The 14,828-nt window shown below is 57.1% G+C and overlaps 1 protein-coding gene across 1 annotated transcript in view; it reads right to left on the reverse strand.

Moving 5' to 3' along the window:
* Nucleotides 1–14,828, reverse strand: part of EFCAB6 (EF-hand calcium binding domain 6) — a 91,089-nt gene that overhangs the window by 44,761 nt on the left and 31,500 nt on the right. Inside the window, exons 9-10 of the mRNA XM_055144017.1 lie at nucleotides 13,061–13,182; nucleotides 6,678–6,826 (exon numbers count right to left, since the gene is read on the reverse strand). Of these exons, the coding sequence (XP_054999992.1) occupies nucleotides 6,678–6,826; nucleotides 13,061–13,182 (271 nt within the window). The remainder of the gene's footprint in view (nucleotides 1–6,677; nucleotides 6,827–13,060; nucleotides 13,183–14,828) is intronic.

Consider the following 14,828-nt stretch of genomic DNA (forward strand, 5'->3'; position numbering starts at 1 on the left):
CCCCTGAGCCCCCCTCACCCCCCTGCCCCCCACCTGTCAGCCCCTGGCCACACTTCTTGGCCCCAGCCACACGTGCCAGGGTGGCCATGGTCCCTGGCTCCAGCACAGGGAGTCCACGTGGGACCCACAAAGCCCGATCACCGATAATGCCCTAAAACACGGTGCTTTAGATCACATGGAGGGAAGTGAGAGTGACTGCCAAGAACATTCTGGAAACAGCCCGGGTGCTCCTGGAAGGAGGGCTGGGCCACGGGGTGGGGGCCAGGGAACGACACATTGCTCCCAGCGGGCTCCTGAGGGGTCCACAGGACGACTGGGAGGGGCCGTCGCCTCAGGCTACAGCAAGAGTTGGGTGGGTTGCGGTGGGGGGGGGGGAATCGGACACTGAACTCGGGCTAACGAGACTGCCCGGGGCTTGTGCTGGGACGACGGGGATTTCTGGGAGGGCGGCAGTGATGGCGGAACAGCACCGTGAAGACACTGAAAGCACTGGTAGAATCTCTAAAATTAAAAGTCACATAAAAAAATTACTGAGTTTTACGAATGATTTAGATTTAAAATGCTGAAATTAAAACCATAACTGAAAGGGAAATATTTTTTGAAGTCCCCACAACACACCACTCCAAATGTCCGGGCTATGACAGATAATTACAACATGCAATTACGACATGCAGCAGAGCAGGGCACAGCTGAGGGCCGGGGGTACAAAGGGAGCGTCAGGAAAACCCAGCACCCGAATCAAGTAGGGACGTCACTCAACAACACAGCACTGATGCTGACCGGGCCGCTCATTACAATAAAAATAAATAAAAACACTAGATGGTGGCAATATTAACTGTAGAGGGACACGGGTGTGGTTGTACTCAAAACTACTCTAAAACTAAGAGTTGTTTTTTATTTATTTAGGTTTTTGTTTGGGGGCCACACCCCCTCGATGCTCAGGGTGTACTCCTGGCTTTGTGCTCAGGGATCACTCCTGGCAGTGCTCTTATGGGGTGCCGGGGATCGAACCCAGGTCGGACTTGTGCAGGCAGGCCCCACCCACTGAACTGTCAGTCTGTCTCCCAAGAGGTGTCGGGTCATCTTAAGCGCTAAGGGGGCGTGTGCAGAGACACCCTGTGGGCTGGAGCTCATACCTCACGTATCCAAGGCCCCAAGTTCCATCCCCGGCACCAAACGGCCCCTGAGCACCAAGTTCCATCCCCGGCACCAAACGGCCCCTGAGCACCGCCAGCCCCAGTGTCACTGACCCTTCAGACGATACAGATGAGCCAAGGAAGGCCGGGGTGGCCCCTGGGTCCCTGAGCACAGCTGCAGCACACCCTCAAATCTGTATAAATCAGTAAAAATGATGAGGGGAAGTGTAGACAAATAGCTGAGCACAGGACTGGCCCCCCCACATGGGCACCTAAGCGCGGGCACTGCCCCTCACGCCTGCCAGCCAGTGGTGCCTGGGTCCTCAGGAACGGCTCCGGGGGGCGCTGAGGGTGTCTGGGAGGGTCCCCTCCCCACAGATGCCGGCAGAGGGAAGGAAACACCCACACACGGTCCCCAGGGTCAGCGCTAGTCCCACCTCAGGGGAAGATCTTACTCCCGACAGCTACCGGTCACTCACCAAACCTCAGGGCCGGGGAGAGGCTGGTGGACACGGCGTGTCCCCCGAGGGGGCCGGGGAGCAGTGCCAGCAGCCGACAGCTGAGCGAGAGGAGCCCCCAGCCCACCAAGGACCACAAGGATCCCTCAAATGAAACCCCGAACATGATCCTTAACAAACGTTTAGGAACTTAACCTGGGTGACCCAGAGGAAGGATGGCGCAGCGTGACCGGGCAGGGCTGACCCCGCAGGCAAGGCCGGCTTCAGCGGGGGAGAATCAGTCTAGCTCAGTCACTGGGGTAAGAGAGGAAAAAAAATCAAATCAGAAAACGGCCAATAGACAGGAACCAGCATTCTGTATTAATAGAATAAGAAACAGCGCGTGTTCATCAAAATAGAAGCTGAGAAACAGCCGCTTGACAAAATCCAGCGTATTTGACACACAAAAAAAAACCTTTCAGTAAAATGGGAAACATCCCTAATAATGAATCATCCCAGACCCCCCCCCCCAACACACACACACACACACACACACACACACACACACACGACAGGGCACAGACCCTCCCCGGGGCAGGACGGAGGCGGATTCCAGACCCAGCGTCAAGCCCCTGAGAGGTGTGGAGTAAGGCCGGAGAGGCAGCCGAGGCTGCAGGCTGGGACGAGCTGGGCTCCAGCGCAGAGGGACGGCAGTGCCGGCGGCAGGACACGGCCACTCACTGTCCTCCCGACTGTCCACCGCCAGCAGGAAAGGACACTTCAAACGTGTTTGTTTGAGTTGCTGTGTTTGTTTTAATTTGGGTTTGGGGGTCACACCCGGCAATGCTCAGGGGGTTCCTCCTGGCTCTGTGCTCAGGGATCTCTCCTGGGGGTGCTCGGGGACCCTATAGGATGGCGGGAATCGAACCTGGGCCAGCCACGTGCAAGGCCAACGCCCTCCCCGCTGTGATATTGCTCTGGTCCCCTAAATACTCCTTTTGAACAAATGCGACAACAGCTGAAATACTCGGGAATGAATACGACCTAGTAAGTAACACAACCGCACTTGGGAAACGGACGGGCTGGACACGGGGGAGGCCCACCATGTCGGAGAAGAGAAGGGCCCCGGGGTGGCTCCTTTCCAGGTGCTCACCCTGAAACCCAGCGGGGAGTCTGGTCTGTAGTTCTGGGGTTTGGTTTGGTTTTGGGGTGGGGAAAGCGAGTTGATATATTTATATATTTAATATATATATATAGATATATTTACAAAAGAGATATAATTCTCTCTCTCCTTTTTTTTTTTCACTTTTGGGTCACCCCTAGCAGTGCTCAGGGGTTCCTCCCGGCTCTGCACTCAGGAATCACACGGGATGCCGGGATCAACCCCGGGCCAAGTCCTCCCCACTGTGCTATTGCTCCAGCCCCCACAAACTGATTCTGAGAGAACATGCTGGAAAGCGACACCTCTGAAAGGGCAGCTGCGGTGGGAGTCACAAAAGGGGACTCCAAGAGGAACGTTCAGCGCTGCAGACGGCCCCGGAAAGGGCCGGAGAGCCACCGCTGCTGGGGCACATGGGGGGGGGAGTCTGTCCGGCCAGTGACGCCCCAGGTCCAGGCCTGGCCACCTCGACACCACTGGACCCACGTGCTCCCGGCAAGTACCTCTAGGGGTGACCTCCAGGCCCCTGCGCACCGCTGGGGAGCCCCCTCCCCCCAAATATGGGGAAAGCTAGTTTTTTAAGGGGGTGAAGAGATAGCACAGCGGGGAGGGCGCTTGCCTGGCACATGGCTGACCCGGGTTCAACCCTCGGCATCCCACATGGTCCCCTGAGCACTCCCAGGAGCGATCCCTGAGCACAGAGCCAGGAGGACGTGGGCATCGCCAGGAGTGGCCCCCCAGAAACAAAAATGATTCTTTTTAAAAAATCCCTTTGCTGCTGAAAGCCGTGCGGACACGAAGACTTGTCTGGTTATCCTGCGCCCTCTCAGCCGCGGCGACTCACGTGGGCCATGGGGGGCTTGGCGGTAGTGGCCCTCCCGAGCCCACGAGCCCAGACATGGGGACCCGTCAGAGCCCAAAGACCATTTCGGGGTCTCTGCTGTGCCCCCTGGAGGAAGCCACCCCCGCCGAGCCCCGCCACTTCCCTCCTGCCACCCCCCACTCCGGGCAGCTCTGGGAGCGCGGAACCCCCTGACCCTGCCCTCCCTGCGGGCAAGCACCTCCGAGGCCGCCCGGGGCACCCACCATCCTCTCACCCCAGAAGCCCCCCCATGCCGCCCGTGCCCCAGCCCACTGTTCGGCCTCTTGCAGGTGAGCCCCCAGGTACGGGTTCCAAGGCGCCATCGCACGCGGGCACGGAAGGTGGGTGCAGACGTCTGTTCAGGGTCCCACACCAGGCCAGGGGTGCCCCCAGCTGTGTCCAATTCAGGGCTCCCCTGCATCCCCTCCCCCAACTCTCCCTAAACCTCTTGCCGTGGGCGTGAACTCTGGCTCTGTGGGGAAACCCGGGGGGCGGGAAAGGTCACGAAAATATCAGGGTCAGGACACCCTGCCCCATTGCCAAGCTGCCGGTGCTTCTCACTCAGGCTCTGCGACCCAGGAGAGGGACAGGGACCCTTGGGCAGAGGCCAGGCGAAGCCCCAGGGGCGAGGGGGGAGCACCGAGAAAGGGGAGAGCGGGGCGTGGTCAGGGGGACAGGACCAGGTTCCCGTGTCCTCAGCGGAAGGGGAGCGGGCGGCGTGGCGGGAGTCTCATCGCGCCTCGGGTGATGAATGGGCCGCTCTCGGAGCACAAAGACAATTCCGCAGGAAGAAGATGAATGTATCTGATTACATTAAAACATAAACTTGGAACAGTGAGGCGGCACAGACGCGGAGGGAGCAGGCAGCTGGGGAAACAGCCCCTCCGCCCGAGGCGGCGCCTGAATCGCGACAGGATTCCGAACAAAAGGGGATAAAATGGACGTGGTGGGCCGCCGGCGGGAGGAGAGGGACGCGGCCGGGAGGCAGCCCGCCACGAGCCACGGGCCGGGGGCCCCAGCCCGCTCTGCGTCCTCCGGTCCCCCGGGTCAGAGCTCGGGGCAGGGCGGGAGAATGAGGCCGCCGGTGTGGAAAGTGCTGGACAGAGTAAGAGGGGTAGGGTGCCTATAAGGACCCCCGGAGACTCGGGCCTGCCCTGAGCGTGACTTTCAGCCCTTCGCCTGGGGGGGCAGTCCCGGGACAGGGCGGGTCCGTGCTCCTCTCCCTCCCTGTCGTCTGGCCACCAACGCTAGCTCCCACAGACCCAGAACATAGCCTGCCGGAGGAAGGGGAGGCCACGGGGGTGAAGAGACGGACGGACAGACAGATGAAACCCCAGCAAGGCAAAAGGAGCCCGGACGGAGACAGGAGGGGACGCGGTGCTGGCAGCCAGTGTGAGGAACCGGACCACTGGTCAGGGCCAGGTCCAGCTGCCCCATGTCCACGGGCCCTGCTCCTGGCCTCCACAAGGCCCAGGAATCCCCTGCACCCTCAGACACCGCTGGCCGCTCCCCGAGCCCCCAGCCTAATCGCCCGGAACCAAATCTATCAGCAACCTCCGAATAACCATCTCCACGAGACGTTTCCCCAATAGCTGGAGCTGACACCCAGGGGCCCAAGGCCCAGAGACACTTACAGCTGCCTACAGCCACTACAGCCGCTACAGGCATCTACAGCCGTCTGCAGCCATCTCAACCTCCTACAGGCGTACATACAGGCATCTGCAGCTGGCTACAGGCATATACAGGTGTCTGCAGCCGCTGACAGGCACTACAGGCATCTAGAGGCATCTATAGGTTTCTACAGCCACTGAGAGGCACCTACAGTCATCTATAGGCTTCTACAGCTCTCTCCAGGCACCTGCAGGCATCTGTAGCTGTCTACAGGCAAAAACAGTTGTCCACAGACACCCACAGGCATTACAGCTATTCACAGACATTACAGCTGTTCACAGACATCTACAGGCACCTACAGCCATTTACAGACATATACAGGTGTCTACAGTCACTGACAGGCACCTACAGTCATCTATAGGCTTCTACAGCTGTCTATTGGCACCTACAGGCATCTGCAGCCGGCTACAGGCATTTACAGGTGTCTACAGACATCTACAGGCATCACAGCTGTTCACAGGCATGTACAGTCATCTACAGCTGTCTACAGGCACCCACAGGTATCTACAGCTGTCAGAAGGAGTCTACAGTTGTGTACAGGCATTTACAGCTATTCACAGGCACCTACAGGCATATACAGTCGTCCACAGACATCTACAAGCATCTGCAGCTGCACACAGGCGTCTACAGCCGTTTACAGGCATGTACACGCATGTACAGGCATCTACTGGTGTCTTTACCCATTTACAGGAACCTATGGGCATATACAGTCACCTACGGCTGCCGACAGATCTACAGGCGCCTACAGGAGCCTACAGGCATATAGTCACCTACAGCTGCCGACAGATCTACAGGCGCCTACAGGAGCCTACAGGCATATAGTCACCTACAGCTGCCTACAGATCTACAGGCGCCTACAGGAGCCTACAAGCATATAGTCACCTACAGCTGCCTACAGATCTACAGGCGCCTACAGGAGCCTACAGGAGTCCACAGCACCTACAGGCCTCTACAGGCGTCTGCGGGCGGGACACAGCAGACACAGAATGAGCAAATGGCTGGTGGGTGGGAGACACGCCCTGCAGGGGGGGCAGGGGAGGCCGAGGCTCAAGCCCCCAGCAGTGATGACACCAAGAAGAGACTGTGGCGGGTGGGACGGCAGCTGCAGCCCCCGATTCTCTCCGCCCTCAGGTGTGCGGCTGCTCTCAGCGCCTCTGTGCCACTCGGGGCCCGTGACGCAGGCGACCGGGGGTGGGGTCCCCAAGCTCTCCGGGGCGCAGCAAGGTGGGTGGGACACGAGTGCGTGCGTGTGGCTCTGTCCCGTGCGGCAGCAGCCCCTTCACTTTTCACACGTGTTTGCCATCTGCAGGGGCCCCACGGGCTCGAGCACGAATGAAAAATAAATGAGGCTCTTCCTCGGTGGCTGGCGTCTGGGGGGCGGGGGGCTGCGGGGGGCTGCCCGGGTCTCCTACCTTCTCATTAACTTGATGAAAACCCTTCTGGGCATCCGGTACACAAAGGCGTCGAGGACAATCTTGAGGTAGTCGAGAGACACGTGGCCAGCGCCGGTGGGGTCCCCCGCGCTCAGGGCTTTCTCAACCCTCTCGCGGGACTTCGCCAACTACAAGGAATTGAAAATGAGCGTGTTACCTTCAGAGCCACACGCTCCCCGGAGCCGCTCTGCCGGCTCATTTCCCCCAGAACCTCTGCACATTTCGGATCAAAAGGGGGAGCGTGGCGGGTGTGCACGGGCCATGTTTAATTGATGAACTCGCTACCGAGCCGCGTTCCCCCGTCCCAGCCATGCAACTGACGAGGCAGACAAGCTTCCCGGGGGGAAAAAAAAAAAAAACACAGCGCAGATAATAGCTCTCCCTCAAATTCTGGAGCTAAAAATACTCGGTGGACCTGCCAGTTTGATGCATCTCTCTTAATATGCTTCCAAGCCATGCCTACTGTGAGCCCACGCGTCGCTTCTCATGATTAAGTCGGGTCAATCAAACAAACAAAAAAAGAGTCGGCAACATTTTATTAAAAATAGAAGGGGCTCGTACAGGAAGGAAAATGATTAACACCCAGACTATGTAAACTTGATACCCAATGGACATTTCTTATGTTCTTTCTCTTTCCCTTTTTTTTTTTTCAATGGGGACTATACGAAGGAAGAGAGTGAATGAGTTTTGCTTAGGGGACTTGCAAAATGACGTAAAGGAGGTTAACCACTGTTTTTTATTGGGATTCATTAAAAAGCACTATGAAGACGAGCTTTGTTTCCAAAGATTCTCCTGCTGTTTGTTATTGAGGAATAACAATATTTCGCAGCATTTCCGACCCTCGCCATGTTGCCTGATTCCAGTTTTTCCTGCTAACGGGAATAAGATAAACAAACAACAACAACAACAAAAACCCCACTTTTAGTGTGGGGGTGGGGGAGCGGGGGGCTTCTTTAAAAAGCTGCTGGAACATGGACATATTTGCCACCAAGGGGGGAAGGTGCCACTGCAGTCCCCGAGAGTGGTCGGGGCCGGTAGGGAAACAGGCACTCGGAGGGCTGAGTGTCTTGAAGCAAGAAACTCCGCCTTTGATTTCACCAACTGAACACGGCCGGTTCAGGACACGCAGCTCCACCTTGGCCTGGGGAGCAGGGGGGCGCGTGAATGGGCCCCAGGAAGCCTGGGATGTCTGGGTGACCCTCCGTGCCCAGGAGCACGCGGGCCTTTGTTTCCGGGAGGCGTTTCTCCCTCAACCAGGCCCTGCTAAAGGGTGGAGCAGGGAGCAAAGGCAGCCCTCGGGCCCTCACGGGCACAGTCCGCAGAGACGACATTGCAGAACACACCAAGGAAGCGGCAGAGGGTCGGGAAGATCACGCGCCCGGGGCTGACTCGCCACCCGCAGCTCCCGCCTGACCAGAGAAATGCACAGAGTCCCGCAGAAGTGGGCTCGTCCACTACAGAGTCCCGCAGAAGTGGGCTCGTCCACTTTTGGGCTGGACGCGAGTTCTCGTTTCACCACCTAAGGGGCAGGGACGCAGACCCACGTCCACGTGCAGGCGGCCCCTGACACACCATCGGGCAGCTGCTGGGCCAGTGCACGAGGCCGCTTCTCCCGGTGCTCCCCGTCCCCGAGCAATCGAGGGCCCTTGCTGGCCCCTGTCCTGGCGCCACCCAGCCCCAGAGGAGTGGACGAAGGAACAGCCTGAGGACTGTTCTGAGGACTGGACACTCGGGGGCCCCGCCGGGCCAGAGTGAGGCCCCCGCTGGCCATGCCTGGAAAGAGGCACAACTGGACGAGGCCTGACCCCGCCAGCGCTCATTCAAACTGTTCAACACGCCTGCAAGGCCGTCCAAAGTGCTGAAACAGGAGGTGAAAACTCAGCTCCTGGAAAGAGGCCGTTTCCTCACCCGGGGAACGGGGACACTGAGTGGGACAGCCTCGAGACAGGCCCGCCCGAGGAACATGCCTTGCGCCCTTGCCGGCCAGAGCCGCGCCCCTGGGCCCAGGAGGGAGGCCACCGACGGGCGTCCTGCCGGCCAGCCCCACGCAGAAGCAGCCGAGTGCCCTCCTGGAGGACCAGGCACCGGGGCTGGACTCTCGAGCCACGCTGGAGGCAAAGGAAGGGCGCCCGGCCACGCAGAGCCCAACCAAAGGCCAGAGGAGCCGGGCTGCGAGGACACAGCTGACCAGTGAGCACTGCCCGCAGAGCCCTCAAGCCGTCATGAGGGATTAACAAGGACGTGAAGCTCCAGGTCACTCAGGCGGCGTGACCCTCCACCACCAAACACACTTATATAAAAGGGAAAGGAAGACCGTGAGGACAAAGGGCCGAAGAGGCAGCCCAGCGGGGAGGACGCTTGTCTGGCCAGCCTGGGTTTGAGCCCCGGTAACACACAGAGTCCCCCAGCCCCGCCAGGAGTGATCCCTGAGCACAGAGACAGGAGTAAGCCCTGAGTGCCACTGGGCGTGGCCCCCAAAACCAAACAACAACAGCAACAACAAAACTTGAAGATGATGAAACCATAAAAGAAATGAGAAATGGTGTTTCAGAGCTAAGAAGCAAAAGTAACGCCATCACACACAGTAACAACTCAGAAGCCGCAAACGCTAGACATGAGGACGAAATAAAACTGACAGTCAATAAGTAGCCCGGGAGCCCCTCCAGTGGCCACAGAAAGCTAAGCCACCGGAAGGAGATTTTGTCCCTGAGAAGAGACAAAGACGGTGGGAAACAAGGCAAGGTGGGAAATCAATGACGGGAGGAATGGAGTGGGAAGCGGGGAGGAGGGAGGCAGAAGGAGACTCTGAAATGAAGGACGACGCACATCAACATTCTGTGCTCCGGGAAACTTCGACAAAGCGTTCCGTGCCAACATGGCTCAGTTTCGCTTTTTCAGTTTCAAGAAAAATACTTTAGGCATCCAAAGAGAAAAATGGATCAGCCAGAAAGAGGGGGGAATCAGTGGACTTCCGGCTTCTTCTCAAGAACAGAGGTACCAAAGGCATTGGAGAAAGGGCGGATTCATAGATAGGGGAGGGTGTTTAGATGAATTTTGTAGCCTGGGTATTCGAACAGATGGATTGGTTATCTGGATGGGCAGATGGATGGATGGATGGATGGATGGATGGATGGATGGATGGATGGATGGATGGATGGATGGATGGATGGATGGAAGGATGGGTGGGTGGATGAATAGACCAATGGATAGATGGATGGATGGGTGAATGAGTGAATGAATGGATGGATGGTGGATGGAAGGATGGGTGGGTGGATGAATAGACCAATGGATAGATGGATGGATGGATGGACGGATGGATGGATGGATGGATGGATGGATGGATGGATCGGTGGATGGGTGGGTGGGTGGATGGATTGGTGGATGGGTGGATGGGTGGATGGATGGATGGGTGGATGGGTGGGTGGATGGGACACCTGATAGTGAACAGTGTGAGAGGAAGTGTTCTGGTAGAAGAGAGCCTGTCAAGAAGCTCTCCCAGTACAAAGGCAAGAGGCAGACAGTACCCAGTAGGAAAAAGCGAAGGAACAAGGTACCCATGGGACTTTAAGGAAAGTGATTGACAATGAAACAGTCAACCAAGGAGGAAACCCAAGTCAAGAGCACGCCCTGGGAAGCCCCCGAGTAGCGGGTGTACGCCACGCCTGTGCGAACACCAGGACCCGGCAGCACAACAGGATGGAAACATTCTCAACGGCCTGGTGACCAACCAGGCAGGAACTGTGAGCCGGAGAGAGGGGCCGCCTTGGCACGGAGCCCCCTTCCCAGGCCCCACCGTGTCTCCCTTCCCATCTGCACCCCTTTGGGGGACCCCGTCTGTCCCACAGGAGAGAAGCTCTGGTGCGAGGGCTGTTTGCCGGGACATGGGGCTGCACCCCGTGGCGCTCACACGTGGCTCCCAGCTTCACAGCCACGGACCTTGGGCTGGTCACGAAGACCCCCCGCCCCCCACCCTGGAGCCCAGGAGGCCGAGGGACGCTAAGCCCACGAGCACTGTGATGCCTTCGCAGGGGAAAACCCTCACGGTGCTCGGCCCTTGCCCTCACACAGACGGCTGACACAGGGAGCGGGGGGTGTCTCCTCTGCTTCTGGTGGGCTCCCGGACATAAAGGAGCTGCCTCTTCTTGCTCCTCTGCCTTCTCATGAGTCCCAGCTACGGGACCCCTATTCTGCCGCCAGCGCAGCCCCCGTCCTTCTGTCTCGAGAGGGTTAGAACCAGGCTCACCAAGCGCTCCTTCAGAGCTTGGAATCGTGTCTTACTTTCCTTGTGGCATGTCTCGGACTTGATCTCACCCGAGACGGGGCCACGGAACCCGCGATGGCCAGGTTGGAATGAAAATGATCAATTCTCCCCCCGGGGGAAGCAAGTGTGACCCCTCCCACCAGCCCCGACTCGTGCGCTTCCTCCACGCTGATGTTTCCTGCTGGAACCCGACGACGAGGCCGTGAGAGCTGCGGCCTTGGGCCTGTCATCCGGGTGCTCCCGAGTCTGGAGAGGTGCTTGTTGCACGCAAGTCCGGTTTCTCCCATCCTCTGTGACGCTTGAGAGCAGGCTGAATCTCGAGCTGGGGGTTCGTCCCCACATCATTTCCGCACGCTGAGTGCCGGCACACGTAGGACCAGCACATCACGGTGTGAAGCGAGGCAGAGCAGAGCGGCCCTCCTCCCCGATGCCCCAGGAGCCTGTCCCCAGAGCAGGGCTGACCTACCCGCCCCCCCCGGGGGCCCTGCCGCAGTGCCGTAGGCTGCAGGCCCAGAACAAGTCTGCCCCATGGCCTGACGCTGTAGACCAGGCGGGACAGCCACTGCCCAGCCAGGCCACACGGCCTCACTGCAGCATCCTGGAGAGGGTTCCCCAGGGTGGCCCACCAGGGCTTCACAAAGGAAAGAGAGAGAGAGAGAGAGAGAGAGAGAGAGAGAGAGAGAGAGAGAGAGAGAGAGTGAGGGAGAGGGAGAGGGGGAGGAAAGGGGGGACAAGAGAGAGGGAGGGAGTGGGACAGAGAGAAGGAGAAAGAGGGAGAGAGAGAGAAAGGGAGAGAGAAAGGGAGAGGGGGGAGAGGGAGAGGGAGGGAGAAAGGGGAGAGAGGGGGAGGGAAAGGGATAAAGGGAGAGATGGGGAGAGAAGGGAGAGGGGGTAGAGAGAGAGAGGGAAAGGGAGAGAGGGGGAAGGAGGGGGAGAGGGGGAGAGTCCAGGAGAGGGAGAGAGGGAGAGGGAGGGAGAGAAAAAAGGAGGGAGAGAGGGAGAGAGAGGGAGAGAAAGGGAGATGGAGAGGGTGGTGAGAAGGAGAGAGTGGGGGGAGGGGAGAGAGGGAGACAGAGAGAGGGAGAGAGAAAAGTACCTGCCACGGAGGCAGGCGGGGGGGGGGGTGGTGTGGAGAGGCGGGAGGGGAATCTGGGGCTGAGAAGTGTCCACTCACTGATGGAGGGACGGACGTTGGAACAGGATATGACTGAAACCCAATCGTGAACAGCTTTGTAACTGCATCTCATTGTGATTCAATTTTTAAAAACTGAATAAATTTTTAAAAAAATTTTAAATTTACAAAAATTTCTCAAAAGAAAACAGAAGCAAATCTAGAAAACCAAGTCTCCCGGCCCGAGACGGAGGAGGAGCCCTCACTCCTTCCTTCACTCCTTCCAGCCCCCTCTGTTCTCACGGGAGACAGTCCCGCTTACACCGAGGGTGTGAGGCGCAGCGCCACCGCTGTCGCAAGGGACCCGTCTCCACAGGAGGCAGAGGAGGCTTCAGAGTCTGGGAAAAGGCGAGAAGTATCAGAAGTGGGGCTGGAGAGACAGTGGAGCCGAGAAGACACTTGCCTTGACGTGGCTGACTCGGGCTCGATCCCGGCTTCCCATAAGGTCCCCCGGCACTGCCAGGAGTGAGCCCGAAGCATCGCCAGGGGTGGCCCCCAGCAAAACAAAGTACCAGAACCGACGGCAGGGCTGGAGCAATAGTGCAGCGGGGAAGGCGTCTGCCTGATCCCTGAGCAAAGCTGTGTGTAGCCCCCCAGGATAAAAACCACATTTAAAGAACTTCAAAAAATTAAAGTCTAGGGGCTGGAGCGATAGCACAGCGGGGAGGGCGTTTGCCTTGCATGCAGCCGACCCGGGTTCAATTCCCAGCATCCCACAGGGTCCCCTGAGCACCGCCAGGAGTAATTCCTGGGTGCAGAGCCAGGAGTAACCCTTTAGCATCGCCGGGTGTGAGCCAAAAGGCAAAAAAAAAAAAAAAAAAAAAAGTCTAAATAAATGATGTTCTGTAGATCTTCCCCCCGCCCCGCCCCGGTCCCACTCAGCTGGCTCTGCTGTGTCCCTCACACACACGAGCGTACACACACGCCTACCTCTTGGCAAAAGATCTTCTCAATGCGGTCTAAGGAGAAGGTCTTCCAGACATCCTCTGAGGCGGGCGAAGCAGGGGTATGAGTCCTCGAGGGGCCTCTGACTGGGCTCTCCTGCGCGTGATCTGTGAAGGCAGGACTGCAGACATTCACTGAAGTTGCCAAAGTACACTGAAATAGTAAGTGTTTCCTTTTCACTCTATAGAAAAGGAGACTTGAACAAACCCAAAACATATGTTTTTGAACTAAGTGGCTGCACATTTTAGTGGGGGGGAGGGGGAATGAAATTAATCCACTTGCCCGCTTATTCCAGGATAAATCTGAGAGTGAAAAGTGCACTAAGTCGAATCATAAAGCCATAAAAGTAGTGGGAGAAAATTAAAATAAATGCCGCGTGATATGTAATCTCTGTGAGAGAAGCCTTTTCAAAGAAACACATTAGCACCAGAAATCACTTAAAGAATGGACAGGTCTGACAACATAAATATTTAATTTTTGTTTCGTTTGAAAAATACACAAGTAACAATGAAAGGGGGGAAAAATAATGAAAAAAAAACCATTGCTAATATACATGAGAAATGCAAGTTAATTTCCATAATATACGGTAACTCACAAAACAATAAGATAAATATAAATGCCTCGTAGAACAATGGACCAAGGTTATAAACAGGCAATTCACACACACAAAAAGAACTAAAATAAAATCCAACACATGGGTGAAAAAAAGTCCATATTCATTGCTCATTGGCAATTTTTAAAGTGTAATTAAGGCCAATTAACATTGTTTCCACTTGTCAAACAGGCAGAGATGGGAAGGAATAAAGAAATCCGTTCTAGCCTGTAGATAGAGGCCTGGCAATGGAAGCTTCTGGAATCCTCAAACAGCAGAACAGGAGCTTCACAAAGGTGGAGGGGAGGGGTAAAGGGCGCCGCCCCAGATGCCCGTCAGCAGGGGCCAGGTGTGTTAAACCCCGCACACACCATCCCAACCAAAGGGCAAATCTGAGTTCACGGGCGAGGACACTTCCTTTTGCCCTCCCCTGTTCTGGAAAAGAAGGTGGAGGCCTGATCTGACTCTCCGTGTCACACGGACTTTGGGCGCTGTGCCCAGCCACCCACTGATCCCTGGGCATCTACCCGTCTGTGTGTGTGTGTGTAGGCGGGGAGGGGGCGCGGGGGACAGAAGCTGGGGCTCAGACATTGCAGGCGGAGTGAGCAGTGTCCAGGGGCTGGATCACGGGCAGGGAGGGAGGGAGGGTGAGTTCATGGTTTCCTGTTCTCTGGCTGGGTTTGGTTTATTTTCTTCCCCCTTTCCAACCAGCCTCTATTACTTTGATCACAAAAGAGAATTAAATAAATCTGCACTAGAACCATTTTCTCTCTCAAAGTCGACGGCAAAGAATCACAAATGGTTCCCCAGATTTATTTCCTAAAATGTCTGCAAATAAGCTTGACTCAAATTAAGCATGCTTATGACTACTCAACTGAAGTGAACAAACTGCCAGGCGGCGGCAATGCCACCACGTCCCTCAAACTTAAAACAAAAAATGAGGAAGAAGAAGAAAAGGGAAGGAGTGCTCCTCGCGAGCGCCCCTCGGGCGGTCCAACAGGAAGGGGTTCCCATCCGGCAACCTCTGCAGCGAGCACTGAGACTTGGGGTCTCGGAGCCCGGGCGAGGGAGCTAGTCGGGGCGGGGCGCAGGGGCCTCCTGATGCCCTGCCCTAACGGATGCCCTGACCCGGGCCTGGGGCACGCTGGCTCTGCAGGGCCC

This window comes from Sorex araneus, chromosome 6, assembly GCF_027595985.1.
Source record: "Sorex araneus isolate mSorAra2 chromosome 6, mSorAra2.pri, whole genome shotgun sequence".
Taxonomy (NCBI): Eukaryota; Metazoa; Chordata; class Mammalia; order Eulipotyphla; family Soricidae; genus Sorex; species Sorex araneus.